We start from the raw sequence: 15,671 nt of genomic DNA, 5'->3' as shown, positions 1-15,671 counted from the left end.
ATAATTAATATTTAAAGGGTCTTATAAAGAAGCTAACTTTAGTTACTTCCAGATTTCAGACAAAATGATTTAGATACTTAACCAAATGCTTTCAATGGGAAATATGCCTGATGAAATCATTTAGTTAACATCACAGAAACTTCTTAATCGATATTTATGAGTTTATTGCCGCTATTGACACAACTTGTAATACCTTGAACTAATAGTTAGAGCAGCGCACAGCATTTACATGCTTATAAACTGATCGATGAAGATCATTAAACTCCGACCTGCTGGCAATTAGCATAGCCATGTGAAACAACAAATTAACGCATAATAAAACTGCTTTGACTTGGAAAAATCGGAAATCGTTATCAACGCATTAGTATTCACATAGATTGTAATAAATTCTGCAAAGTCGCGTTGAAAAGTGGCAATAAATGACAACGTTATCAAGAGTGCTCAAGTGCAAGATACCCTGTATTTAATACTCAGGAATGCTCAAGTGGTAGATACCCTGTAATACAACATAATCAAGAGTGCTCAAGTGCAAGATACCCTGTATTTAATACTTAGGACAACGTATTCAGGAATGCTCGAGTGGTAGATACCCTGTAATACAACATAATCAAGAGTGCTCAAGTGGAAGATACCCTGTATCCAATACTTGTACCTATAAAAGTATAAAAGTATTAAATCTTTGGTTCGCCGAAGAAAAAACATTCAAGCATAACTTCTTTGTTATATATAGCTATGATTATTAAAGGGTATTTAAAATGTAATTATTATTTAATGTAACCTTAACCTGTTAGCTATCAGCATTGGTTAATAAATAAGAAACATGTATATGGCTATATATAGATAACTACAATACTATAACAGGCTTATAATTGGAAAAAATCCATCTATATCTATATGAGTATCTAGTCTCCAAACAATACTAACGCTTAACTGCACGCAATCTTTAACCAGATACTAAACTAACAAAAAAAATAATTAAATAATTATATATATATATACATATATATTTAATGCATTTGTACATATAGAGAGCGGCCATTCATTTTGCTAGTCTTTGCGGTTAACAATAAAGTGCATCATTTTAGTTTTATTTTGCGATGACCTTGAATATACTCGCTGCTAGATACTAGATAATAGCTATAATGCATACATATGTACACTGCTATATGCGATATATGTACATATGTATATACAATTAGACTAATCGCTAACAAAAGTCGAAGAATCACAAATGTGAAAACGATTCATAATTTTATAAGCGTTGTTATAATAAAAATCCTAATAAATATGCATGAAAAATGTTTCGCTAGGCTGATACCCAAACGTGAAATGTTTGTTTTTTTTTATTTATTATTTTTAGTACCCTGAACCCATTAAAAATGTGTGAAAAGGGTATAATGTGCTTGTGCAAATGTATGTAACAGGCAGAAGAAAGCATTTCCGTCCATATGTATGAACACAAGGATCTCAGAACCTGTAAGAGCTAGAGAGAAATTTGGAATGTAGGTCCTCTTACTGCCCGGACAGTACGGGTTTTTTTTCCCGTTAATCGATAACTTGTCCCATTTCCAAGCAATCGATAAGAATCGATATCGAAATGCTGTTTTTTAAGCAAATCTCGTAAATTATAAAAGCTAGAGTCACCAAATTTGACAAATAGCTTCTTGAAAAGTATATATATCAAATATCTTTCATTCTATAACTATTTTTTATTTACTAGAAATAAATTGTTGGTGCGGCTGTCGAGTAGAGGCCATTTTTCACAAGTTCGATTTCTAGTGAGGGAAACATATTTTTTATTTTGCACGAGATGCATTTGGTTTTGTTAGAAGAGGGTTCAGGGTATCCCCTAGTCGGGAACTCCCGACTAGAGCCCCTTACTTGTTTTGGTTCGTAAATGTTCCGAACAATAAAACTTTCACCTACAAATCAGACTCTAAATGAATTCGTATGAAAGCACCAAAGAAAGTTTAGAAGTTTTTAATTATCGGCAGACAAAATAAAGAAATAAGAGAGGCGAAGAATAAGAAGAAGACGTTGTAGAAGATACAGAAGAAGAAGAAGAAGAAGGAAAAAACAGCAGCTATTCTGAGCTGAACGGCCCACTCATTTGGTTTATGGCTTATTAAACTTTTTTTTTATGGTTTTTAATCAAAAGACAAGCTATTAAAAATTGTATGCCCATCAAAAGCTGACAGGCTATACGAACTGGCAGCCAGGCGGGCCATAAGCCATGTGTGTGTGTGTGTGTGTGTGTGTGTGTGCGTGTGTGTGTGTGTGCGTGTGTGCCTATTGCCAGACATCGGACTTTATGGTTTAGTGTGGCTTATCAGCGGGCTTAATTGGCCATTCAAATCGCAAATATCCAGCAATACCTCAAGCCAGGTTCATCAAACCGACCGATTGGCCGTTCTATATGCATGCTTAAGTCTTAAGGCGACTCGACAGACATCGTGACGTTTTAATGACCATTGTCACACACTGGCATAATCGCATAATGCCGCAGATCCTGAATGATCAGATGGCGAATATTGTAAATCATATGAAAAAGAAAGTGAACATACAGCCAGCCAATAAGCAAATAGCGGAGCGAAAAGAAATGCTTAATTAATGAAAGTGAAAGCGGCTAGGAAACAATGGCAAGGAATATGTGTAATGAGGATAGTGAAAGAAACATAAATGTGAACAAGAAAATAATAAGCAAAGCTATATACAAAATTAAAGAAGTTGAAAGGACTTAAAGCGGGCAGAGCTTAAAGCTAAATGTTGCAAATTGGCATAAGTTTTATTTCTTAAATGTGCAGCTAGAACAGAAACAAGAAAGAGTGCTCTAGTCGGGTGTGCTCGACTAGGGGATACTCTGAAATTTCTTCTTCACTCGGCTATTGATGCTGATCAGGAGTATATACACTTTATGGAGATGCTTCCTTCTGCCTGTTACATACCGTGGCACGAAAACATTATACCCTTTTAAGCCATTTGCAATCAGCTCGGGTTATAAAAATACCCTTCTAGAGAAAACATACATGTATTATTTTTATTTAATACAATAGTTGACCCACAGTCCGGCATAACATATGTGTAAGGGGTCAAGCTGTTAGTCTAAGCTTAATCAAAGTCTTTTAATTAACTTAAAATATGCTATGATTTGCATATGGCAAAAATGAGTTGATAAATCTTTGGACCATATACGTTTAACCTCAAGTTATCGACCCAATTCGAAAGCTAATAGATGGATCGGTTGCGAATATGCTTACTCATCCAGCATAATTATAAATGCGTTTGAAGTCGTAAAGTGCCTTTGTGGCCGAAAATATCTGACAGGGGCATGAACTTTAACATTCGATATATTTAAGTCTTAACTTCAATGTTTTATATAAGTAGTCTTGCACAGAGAGAGAGAGAGCGAACTTAACTAATTTATGAACTTTCTTGCAGTACTTTCCACACGTATGAAACAGTTGGCCATTCTGCTAAACGATTTCAACTTCGAGTGCATTGGCACCGCACAGACCGACGACGAGAACGTCATCTGTGAGAGCTTAAAGCGCTTCGGTGCGATCATTGGCACCATCGAGGATGAACGCGAGAAGATGGTGGGTTGGCATATTGAATATATATATATATATATTGGGATTCGTTAAACTATTTTTCAATTTTCCCATTTCAGTTAACTCTGGCGGACAAGCATATCATTGAATCGCTGGAGGACTTTCGCAAGAAACAAATCGGCGGTGTCAAGGAGAACAAAAAGAAATTTGACAAGAAGACTGAGAAGTTCTGTCAGTCGCAGGAGCGCTTCCTAAATATGTCAACCAAAAAGCCAGAGAACACGATACAAGAGGTGAGTGCACAGTAAAGTAAAGTAAAGTACAGCCCCAGGTCTTGAATTTCCCAATTTCATTCATTCATTCACACAACTGCCAGGCAGACAAATGGAATCAAATTGCGCTCAACTTTTCGTTTTTGCCCAAATTGCAACTTGAAGTTGTGCCAAAAATCTAGCCCAACCCCAACCCCAGCCCCAACCAACTGCCATGCTCTGCACTTGATCCTAGCGTGTCCCTCGGCTTGCGCTTGCCAGTCACCCCCAGGACCTACCCCAAGGCCCCAACAGTTGTTTTTCGTCTGGTCGCATTTCCACTACTTGCACAATGCATATAGAAGAGTTTTACTAGAAAAGAAGCAAAAAAAAAAACGTGGCAAAGTTCCATGACCTACGTCAAATTGCATCAATATAATGTACAGTAGATACTCGAAACAAATAACATAAAAAGAAAAACTAATCAAACTCGCTGTATTTCAAATTCAGAGTCCGCAATTATGTGAAAAAAAATGTAGATACATAGTTTTAGAAGTCTATAAAAGTTCCTGTGCTTAATAATGTTTCTCTGATTACTACGATATTTCGGACTCCGAATAAAGTCAAACAAAATGGTAAACACAAATATTCCTTGAGGTATTCGGGCTTAGCTCCGTTCCGAATTCCGACTCCGTAAGAAATGGTAGATAGATAACTTATATCTAATGATTTTGATTCCCACTGGAATATAAACTAGCTTTTATTAACTTTCGTATTGGATTCCGAATTGGAATTCGGAGAGGTCTCTAATGAAATGCTGGGAGAATCGATAGAGTACTAAATTCATGCGCTTTTTAAATCAATATTAACCTAACAGCTGCCCACAAATATGAGCTTGAATCTCGCTTTTGCACTTGGCGAATTCAATTTGGCCAGCCAACAGCCTGTGCTCCCTTAGGCAATCTTCACTGTACATAGTCTACAAATTCGTGTACACATTGTGGCATGCAATCGTTGCATTTGCTGCTATTTACTCTGCCCTCTAGCGGGCTACGCTGGCTGGGTGGATTGGACTTTTGCGGTTGGTTTGGCTGCCAACTTTAACTGGCACAGCACATAATGTGTCCCTGTGTGTGTGCGTGTGTGTGTGTGTGTGTGGGCGTTTGGTTGCTACAGCAGCTACATGCACAATAATAATGTTGAAAAAAAAACAAAAATGGGTTTGCTTTTTGGCCACAAGTGGCCCACGTCCGCATCCCTGACCTGCCCCTGATCCTGGCTGAAATAACTATTACATATTGCCCCGGCCAGACATGCGCGCACCGAGCCGCCATTTTGTGGCCAGCTCGTTTCCGGTCATGCATTTTAAAGTATGTACACTCTAAAAAATACACGAGTGCTAAAAAAACATCTTTTAAAATAATAAAAACTGCTTGCAAAACTTTTAAATGGAAAAATCTTGTTATAAAGCAAAAGTTAGATATTCCAACTAGATAAACAATCACAGAGGCACACTTAATTATATAAATTAGATAGATAATTATATAAATGTGAACGAGGACCTGCCGAAAAAGTCATTGACCAATCGAATGTCTGTTGACCCAAGAACAGCTTCTTCTTATTTTGTTGAGGCCTGAGGGGTCAATAAACTGCAACGTGCTGTGTGGTCGGTCGCCAATCCAATTTGTGGATCATCTGGTCCACTCGTGCAATGCTTTTGAACTTTTCAAAGTAAACACAGTTAAATTTGTGCTCCTCTCGAAATGCGGCCAATGTAAACAGGCTGCGCCTGGCCTCTGGTGTGCTCTGCGTAAACTAATGATGCATTCATCCCCAACCTAGCCAATTCCCAATTGATGCCAGAATGCCACATGCAGCGACGGCATTGACGCCGGGATGAGCTGCCATCGGCAGCGTTTAATTGCATATTAATGTAATTGCTCTGCAATTGGCACGCGTTCTCGGAAAGACTAGCCAGATGCAAACGGACGGAACTGGGTCGATTATCCGTGCAGCATATTCATTCATGAAATGTTGCTAAATATATGGATGTGGGTACTTGTTAATAGCGAATCATTCGTTCGAAATTACTTATAAACACAAATATACTTCTTTAATTAAGTTGGCCATTTTGGCTGTGCATATAACGTGACCATGGAGGACACTAAACTATCGAATGTAATTGCTCACGTTGCTTAAGAGCTGCATATGCCCATTGACGAGGGGTAAAAACGGGTATAATGGTTTTGTGCCAAGGTATGTAACAGGCAGAAAGAAGCGTCTCCAATCCCATAAAGTATATACATATATTCCTGATCAGCATCAATAGCCGAGTCGATCTAGCCAAGTCCGTCTGTCTGTCCGTCCGAACCTATGCTAGAGTCTTCAAATGAAGCTCCTCCTGTTGCCCGGGCAGTACGAGTTTGTTTTCGATAATCAATCATTTGCCCCGCTACCAAGCAATCGATAAAAATCGATATCGGAAGCCTGTTTTTTGTTTTGCGTCACCAAATTGGACGTGAAATTTTTTAGAATAGTATCTACAGATCAAGTATCTTTCATTTTACAGCTACTACAGTTCCTTCCCTATTCCTTTCCCATTGGCCTTAGCTGACTAACCATTTAAAGTGACCATGGAGGACTATTTGTACTCTAGCATTAATAACTAGCTATCGTAGTTAATCAGCTGCTTTCTTAACACTTTTAATTGTTATTTCACTTACACACCTTACTTTTGCTCACATGTCCTCCATGGTCACTTTTCTTATAGCTTAAGTAGGAGGAGGCTGTCAAAGCTTCCCGAATCATGATATTAGGCAAATTAAGTGACCATGGCGGACATGAGCTAACTAAATAAATGTCGTGCTCTCTGTGCCCATGAGCTCCTCTCATTGCACTCCGTTCCAGAGTGTGTATTATAGTATGTACTTAAGTAATACATGATCCCTTTTGGACAACCCTTTAATTTAGTTGAAATTTAATGCAAATCAATCAATTAATTGACTGACCGACCGATTCGAGCTGCCCCCACCAGCTGGTCGTTGGGCATGATTAGCCCCAACTGCCTGGAAGCGCTTGAAAAAAAAAAAAAAATCAAGCCGGCAACTGAAATCAATCAAATGTCTTTCCGGCTGCCCAATTGCCGGCATTTGTTCCGAACTTTAACTGTGCTTGCAGTTGGCAATGGAGTTGGCGCTGGACATGGAGAGGGGAGTTAGGGTGACGGGAGGGATTTAGGGGGTTTCTAGCTGTAGCTCTGTGTGTTGCAATGTGCGGCGGCTGTTATATTGATTTTCAATGCTTGGCATGCGTGTCACGTAGTCCGCTCTCGAGCGGCCTCCACTAAGCTGGCCGGCTCCGTCTGACATGTACCTGTTTCCATGTCCTGGCAACCCCTGCCCACCCCCTTGCACACCCTTGTGACGGTTTCCCGGTTTCCATGCCGGCCGCTTGGCCGTCGGACCATTCTGCATAAGTACCACAATTTGTTATCAGTCACGCTTCGTTGTCATTGTTGCAACACCTTACACCATCCCCGCCCACACACACACACACACACACACACACACATACCCCTCATCCGCAATCTCTACCCGCCAAAGGCATCACCCTCTCTCTCTCTCTCTCTCTCTCTCTCTGTGTGCCACTCATTATTTTCCTCTTAAGCTGTGATACTTTCTGCTTTCCTTCCATTATTTTTGTTTTTCCGCTTAAACATTTTTACGCTCCAAAGTTTGCTAATGCGCTTTTCCAGCGTCTCCCAGAAGGGTTTAGAATGTAAAGCCTATTATGGGCTACTGACTGAGCCCAGCTACAGCTACAAGGGCTTAGAAAGTTATGCGCTTTGCGCTTTGGGCTTTTGGCCTTAAACATTTCTTCTCTTCTGGCTATAGAATTGTGGAAACTTTTTGCTTTCCAAATTGTTTAATATGTTGTTTTTTAGAGAGAGAAACAACGGTTTAAACACTGTAAAATTGAAAAACAACAGTTCTCTATTAAATATATAATAACAAATATATTTATAATATAGAAATTTCTTTTGTCAGGCTAAGATTTGTAGTCCAACATTTTAGTACAAGCATTAAGAAACTTAACTAGACTTTAGTCAAACAAATATTTTACCTCATTCGAGCTCGTAAAAAAACAATCTTTTCTCCTCTGGAATGCAATCCTAAAACATTATATTGATCAAACCATATTAAAAACATTTTTAGTGGAATAAATTGAACGAAAAGAAACAAAAACTGAATGGAGTTTTCGGTACTTAAAGCCTAGCTAGAACATTTATTAGCTTTAGAGTCGTGCACTTTTCTCTGCGGCCATCCTGTTTTTATTTCCAAGTTTGCCGAATACAATCTATTAAAGAAAATTGGAAAAACACCTATTGTTTTTCTTTTATTCTATTTCAAGTTTTTGGCAGTGAAAACTCCTCTAACGAACACTCCTAGAGTCGGACATCCCACTTGTTGGCACTGATTCCCTCAAGCAAATGTGAATCAGACCAAATCCATCCCTTCTCTATTACGCGTACACTCCTCTCGAGTGTACAAGAACTTCACGACGGTCGAGGCTTCACTCGACTTATAGTATGGCCAAATCAATTTCTCATAATTGTTGCCATCAAATTCGGCTCCAGCATCAGCTTTAAGCTAAACCTAAACTTATCTTTAGAGAATTGCATTCATTTCCCTGATAGATTTCGGGCAAATGCTTTGTTCAGCTTTTCATCTGGACTGACTTTAAGTAACTGTACTTTATGTGTTTCTTTGACAACCCCCAGGTTTTTCCGACATCCGCCTGCCAACCGCCCGCCCGCTCGTTAAGGTAATGCGTCGTCTCGCAAAGAAGTGAATGAGATGTGAATGTGATTGTGAATGTGAATATTGTCTGTTGTCTGTTGTCTGTGCCTTATCAAATTTTACTCGTGCAGTTTTTCGTGGGCTGCCGGCTTTTGTTAGATTGTCAGCACAGAAGGGTGCGAAAATGCGTCTTGGGTTGCCCGGTTCTCAATGGGGGGTTGGGTTGGGTTGGGTCGATTATTGGGTGGTTGTGTGGGTCGTCTCCCAACCTGGAATAGCATTTTCTTAAGCTGCTGCTGCAGGTGGACGCACCTGTGTGCCGGCTTGCGAACATTTTCGCTGGCAATTTCCGTTTTGGCAGCAAGGCAAAATGAAAGAAAATTGTTGGAAAAAGGAAAAGCTTTCGCATTTGCTTTAGGGCTACCTTTTGGGAGCTGCCCACGCAGCATCCACTCGTAAATGTCAGAATTGGCGCACATTCGCGCTGGACGCCGGCTAATTTTAACACACAGGACGTATCTGTATCTATAGCTGGAACTGTGTATTTGTATCCGTGTCCGTATCTGTATCTGTATCTGCAGGCACAATAGCAGCTATCATCTATATTTAGTTACAACCACCTTCGGCCACGCCGGCCGCCAAATGTGGGCGAAAAGTTCAGACAGTAACAAAAATATTTTTGGCCCACGCAAAAATGCCAAAGCGATGCGCTTCTGTCGAGGGGGTGGGGGGGTTGCGGGTTGATTCCAATTCACGTACATACAATACATATACAAGGCCACGAGGCACGTGTGCATATATAAAGCTGACATTCCAAGACAGCAGAGCTTTCAAGCACAATACGCGAATTAATTGCGGTGCTTGAGCCGCCTATCGATATATTTTTGAATCAAAGCTGCAAAGTAATAAATTCTTATGTAAATATAAGTCAATATCTAGAAGAATCGCTTAGTTATTGATGCATGTGATTTGTATTTTTATACAAACTCAATAGCTGCAAAAAAGTTGATAGTTTTCTTAAAACTTTGTGTTATCGATACATCGATACATTTGAAAATGACTTAAATCGATAAGTGCACAGCAGACGATTTTGCCAGAGCTTTCGTGTGCTTTCCACAAGGAAAAGGCGATGAGCGAGAGAGAGCGAGAGCGAGAGAAAGAGAACGAGGTTGCGCGCAGCACCTTGCGCTCAAAAGTATGCTACATTGAGTGTGTGCAGCTGGTGCCTTTGTGTGTGTAAGTGTGTGTGTGTGTGTGTGTGTGTGTGGCACTGTTTGTTATTGTTGACACAAACGACCCTTATATGTCGTTTGTTGCAGTTACTACGACTTGCGGCAACAGCAACATGACTTGCCACACTCTGGCTGCAGCATGTAATTTGCCACTTTATCAAGTGCCACACAAGTGCAAAATTGTTTCCTCATATTTGTTATAAGCGGCTTCCACTCGGCCGACTAGATTGTTCTCAAAGTTGATACAAACAAACGCATTTATTATCAATGTACATGTGTTAGATTTATCCGTGTGCGTAAAAAGTTATATCTGCACCGTCTCCGTATCCTCATTTCCGTGTTTAAAACCCGTAAACAATACATTCACAATTGAAAGACTCGCTGTATATAAGAAAATCAGAATATAAGAATACTTATACTACCTATAATACATTTATAAAAATAACTTTTGAGTTCATGATCGATTCAATTATTATCAAATCAAATCCTCCAAGCGTTCAAGCCACACAGAAAACTCTATGGAGCGTCTTAAACTGGCAATTCCTAGTTTCTTTTTTGACTATTAACTGAATCTTGAGCCGAATCTTAGTAGCCTTAAATCTAGCCGAACCTTTTAAAGAAAAAGCTTCGTTTTATTCTCTCAATAACATATCCATAATAATTTCTGCAGGTTACATGTAAAATCATTTTCGATAAATTCAATGAGTCTTTAAATTAAGTATAGAAGTTAAATTATTTCGTAGTCAAACTATAAGAGTAACTAATTTTAGTACTACTTAATACTTTCGAGGGTTTCAAATTTTACTTCACTTGTTTGCATAAACCTTGTTATAAAAATCTAATGCCATACAGAGATATGTATATTCGTTTATTGAAGAATAACTATAAATGAACTGAAACTGATCTAAAAACAGAAGGGAAAACAAATTCTTTTGTATTATTCAGTACGAAACCTAGACCTAAAGCCGGCTAAACTGTCAACATTTTAAGTTTAAACCGAATCTTTTCAAAAACAAAACCTAGGTTTGTGGATGTAAAATGAAAAAATTGGTTCGAATCGTGAACTGAAGCAAGAACAAGGAAAATACCAAAATATTCTGTTCCGCTTTTACAAGTAAATTTATTTTCTTAAGTGAAATTCACAGAATAGGTGAATATATTGAAGTATATAGTCTATATAATATATAGTCTCTATAAGTCCTGTTTCTAACAGACAGTTACAGCTGTTTGTTATATATTTTCTTTATTGTTGTTAATTCTATGAACTGTTTTTAAATTTCATAGCTTTCAAAGATCGAACTTTTGCTAGTAAGAATAATTATGACAAAAATAAAGTATATATTTAAATGAATAATTTTATGTAAATCTAAATATTTTGAATGCTGATTTTAGGCGACCTTTCCATTTTTATATATTTTAATAGAATTAGGACGTCGAGTTAGCTTATAAATATTTATATTCTTTTCAATATTGCAAAGCTTAAAAGGGTTTATTTTTTTTTGCGATTTCGAAATGAGCTAAAAAGCGCATATACCCTGTTATTTGTCAACACGCTCAGCTGCGTACAAAAGGAGGCTAGGAAAAGCGCAGGCGCTCTCCCACGCACAGGAGGGCCACAGCTGCCGCTGGTCATGGAGCTGGAGCTGGAGCTGTTGTTGTTGTTGTTGCTGTTGTTTTTTTTTCTCGTTACGTTGTTGCCGATTTTTTGGCAATCAAATGCGAAATACTCAGCAACAACAACAACAACAACAACAATGAGAGCAACGAAATTCGCGCAGCATTTTCGTGTGCGCGCCGCACGCTCAGCTTCCACTGTATGGGTGCGTGAGTGTGCGTGTGTGTGCGTGTGTGCGTGCGGCAGGAATGCGTGGAAAAATAACTAAAAACTAAATTAAATCGACACGCAGCAGCAGCAGCCGCAGCGCCAATCAGTCCAGCCAAAACTAATGTCCAAAAAACTACTCACTTGAAATTGCCCAAAAATAGATAAGAGAAAGAATTAAAAAAATATGTGAATATATATATTGAGAGAACGTCAACAACTAATAAATAAATGCAAAACAAGGAAGTGCGTGTGCAACATATCAAAGTTTTTGTGTGGCCGCCTAAAAGCGTTCTAGAAAAATTCCATAAAAAAAACGAAAAAAAATAAATTTGCAAACAAGTACTCAAAGGCGTAGCCCCTGGCTTTGCCTGTCTTATTTCTTAGTTAATAACGAATAGAAGAATATTAGAATAATTCATATTTTTGGATTGAACCTACGCAAAACTCACGCTAAGAGAACTGTCGCGCCTTTGCAGCAAAGAGCTCAAATTCTTTTGAGAAAATGCAGTGCGCGGCGTCAGTTTGCATTTGTGGTAAGTGTCCTCGCTAAGCAGCGATTGCGTTAATCCTGCACATGTCGTAAATATTATTCAAAAAAAAAAGGACCTAGCCCAACCGCCTAATCAAACGCGCGTCGAGCTTGCCACTGTGTGTCTGTGTCTGTGTGTGTGTGTGTGTATATGTGTATGTGTGGCCACTAACAGGTGTTTGTGTGCCCCTGAGTGTAACTCAAAAAGAATACGAAACTCTCTTGTGAAATTCCAAATTTTTACTGATTTTATTTGCTAAAGTCCTAGACATTAAAGGCCAACAGCTAAGTCCTTTCTTCGATTCCCACCTGTATTATTAATAATGAAGGGCTTTTTCGCCCAAGAGATAGCAGAGATATTTAAGATACCATGAGAGTTAACATCTTCAAATTACAGTTAACATGCATGTTATCTTGTGTTACAGTTAACATGCATGTTATCTTGTGTTACAGTTAACATGCATGTTGTCTTGTGTTACAGTTAACATGCATGTTATCTTATGTTACCGTCAACCTGCATTTTATCTCATATTTCAGTTAACATGCATGTTATCTTATGTTACAGTCAACATGCATGTTATCTCATAGCACAGCGTTCGTTTTAAATCTCAATTTTCAACTATTGTATTAAATTTATTAGAACAACAATTATAACAATTAATTTATTTCATCAAATTTGAGCAAATATAATCAAATTGTTGTAAAACTATATGCACGGAACTCGCTGCAGTTGATATTTCTGATGATAATGATATCTGTTTAAGAGAATAAATAAGAATTATTTGGATTTAGATCTGTGAAAATATCTGAAAAGAAAAAGCGTTCAACCAGTCAAGTCTGTGTACACTTAATGATATAGTGTAAATATGCCAGCGATAGAATATATATAGTTCTATAAATCAAGATTACCTCAATATTTTCGAAATAATTGCTGATACAATTCGAATTCTCTAGGCGGAAAGGTCAACAAAAGGGCTCCATTGCATTTGCATTCGTTGATAATGCCGGCTCTTTGGCTATTTATTTCCGTTAAAATCTGTCGTTAGCTTTTGTGACATGTCGAATGTAAAATGTCAATTCCAATTCCAATTCCGAATTCCATAAAGGTCAAAAACTGTCAAATGACATTTTGTGCGGGTTCTAGAGATTTTGCAGACGTCAGATGTTTTCTACGAAATTGTGTGCACGTCGATTGCATTTGTGCTTAGCCAGCCGTATAAAATATCAAAGTTCAATTGAACTTGAAATCCAATCTGCATACACACACACACACACACTAATACGTATTTATATATATATATATATGTTTATATATACATTAGGAAGCTGCGAAATGCTAAATGTCATTTGTTACGTGCAAATGCGTCGGTAATTTTGGCGGGCGGGGTCGTCTCAAATTGGGCAAGTGAAAAGTTTGGCCAACTTATGTGTGTGTGTGTGTGGGCGTGGGCGTAATTAAAACACCTACACACACACACGCACACACACACACACACACGCACAATGACACCTACGCACACAGCTGTGCAGCCATAAACCGACGCAAATGCCGGCCCGGAAAGGTCAGGGTGCAACATTTCCAATTGTCTGTCTGGTCAACTGTTGTAGTTGTTGTAGTTGTAGCATATGAGCATACATATTATATATATCTATATATATTTAAATAAATCCATGATTATTTTAATGCCAACGAATATCCGTTTCCGCCTCTTCTTCTCCAGGCCGATGCCAGTTTGGGCATGCATGAGCGCGAATACATACAGGAGTCGCTCAGCTATGTGCTGCGCATCCAGGAAGTGCAGGAACGCATCAAATTTGAATTCGTCGAAATACTGCTGGCCTTCATATCCGGCTGGCTAGTATTCTATCACACCGCCCACGAGCAAGCCGAAGACCATCGCGACTATCTGCAGGATCTGAGGCACAAAGTCCAAAAGGTAACTCCCTCCCCTCCCCCTATCCTCAAATTACGAAATAATATTTTTAATTCATTTTTTTTTTTTTTTTTTGTGTACGTTTCTTCGCAGACTCGCGAAAATTTTGAGGAAGCTAGCGAAAAGGTCACCGAACTAAAGACCAAGTACATGGAAAAGCGTACGGTAAGCGATAGAATACATTGGCAGAATGTTAGTAAAGCTTCAATTTGCCATTTTCATTTACAGAAGTCCGATGAGATTTTCACCAAACGCGGTTATTTGTTTTTGATGGAAAAGAGTGAGTTTTTTTACTGTGACAATCGCACAAAATATCGGCAAAAGACTAAGTCATTCGCAATGAGGCAGCATCCCAGTTAATTCATAGTTCAAAGCAATTAGAAAAACAATTTCCATGCACATTACAAAAAGAAAGGCGACTGCCGCCAAGTGCAGCACATCTAGCATTATTTGATTATCATGAAATACAAAAGGGCTTGAACGTATTTGCAGAGTTCAAATCAAGCTCATGTTAGCTAACAGAAAGTTGAAATACATTATGATGTTTTAACATGGGGAAAAACTGCTTGTCAAACACTTAACAAATAGCACAAACTGTCTGACAAATCTTGACAAGCTAACTAATTGTTTAAAGTGAATTTATCAACATGTTAAACTGTTTGTTAGCCTGACAAGAGACTGCCAACTCATTGCCAATGACATTAGCTGTGAGTCATTTAAATGTTAAATGTTGTCTTATGCTGTTGCTTAATTCAATCTAACGATAAATGTTTTGCTCCTCCCTGTTTGCCCGTCTATCGAAAACTATCGAATCGGCCCATTAACGATCTATTTTTTTCGAAATCTTAACAACAACCCGTCTTCTGCACTAATACACTGCCAATTATTTATGGGTCTACTCTTATTGTGTGTATTTTTGTTTTCTATTTATTTTCTATCCCCCAAAATTTTTTTTATAAAAAAAAAACCCCCTTTGTTTTTGGGAAATTCTGTGATCTCTAATCCGTGTGCTTTCGGTATCAACTGCAATTGTGACACTGCAACCAAAAATCCACCCAAACAACCAAACAACACCCACCCAACCAACCAACCAACCAATCAATCAACCAATCAATCAACCACAACCACACACTGATATCAACTGCCTGTCAACTGCAATCTGCAAACTGCAAACGATTCTTAGGTTCCCTTCTGAAAATCTCACTTTTAGAGCCTTTTAAAGCAACATGGACGAAATACTATTGCACATTCAAGAAGCAAAAGCGCGAATTCACAATGCTGCAGTTCAATCAGATGAATCACAGCTTTACGCGACCCGAGGCGCGTGAGGACGAGAAGCTGACACTGTTCTCGTGCCAGCGTCGGGCCTCCGAGTTCGAGAAGAGGTTCTGCTTCGATCTAACATTCAAGGAGAAGCCGGGCATTGTTTACACATTTCAGGCGCTAAGCGAGAAGGACCATCGCTCCTGGCTGAGCGCCATGGATGGCACGGAGCCGGTAAGCATCAATCATTCAAACAATCATCAATCATTCAAACAATCTCAATCCCC

General features: G+C 38.7%; 1 protein-coding gene across 3 annotated transcripts in view; it reads left to right on the top strand.

Moving 5' to 3' along the window:
- Positions 1 to 15,671, top strand: part of Graf (GTPase regulator associated with FAK) — a 63,205-nt gene that overhangs the window by 44,009 nt on the left and 3,525 nt on the right. Inside the window, exons 2-7 of one of the 3 annotated variants that reach the window (XM_064680777.1) lie at positions 3,439 to 3,596; positions 3,671 to 3,844; positions 13,909 to 14,124; positions 14,215 to 14,286; positions 14,350 to 14,401; positions 15,332 to 15,618. In XM_064680777.1, coding sequence (XP_064536847.1) covers positions 3,439 to 3,596; positions 3,671 to 3,844; positions 13,909 to 14,124; positions 14,215 to 14,286; positions 14,350 to 14,401; positions 15,332 to 15,618 — 959 coding nt within the window. Of the gene's footprint in view, positions 1 to 3,438; positions 3,597 to 3,670; positions 3,845 to 13,908; positions 14,125 to 14,214; positions 14,402 to 15,304; positions 15,619 to 15,671 lie in introns of all 3 variants that reach the window. The other 2 variants (XM_064680776.1, XM_064680775.1) reach the window with 2 other exon arrangements.

Source organism: Drosophila montana, unplaced genomic scaffold (genome assembly GCF_035044405.1).
Source record: "Drosophila montana isolate Dmon_TW-CO22-7 unplaced genomic scaffold, ASM3504440v1 contig_2178_1, whole genome shotgun sequence".
NCBI classification, from domain to species: domain Eukaryota; kingdom Metazoa; phylum Arthropoda; class Insecta; order Diptera; family Drosophilidae; genus Drosophila; species Drosophila montana.
Note: the sequence above shows the minus strand (reverse complement) of the source record. Positions and strands in the feature narration are given on the sequence as shown.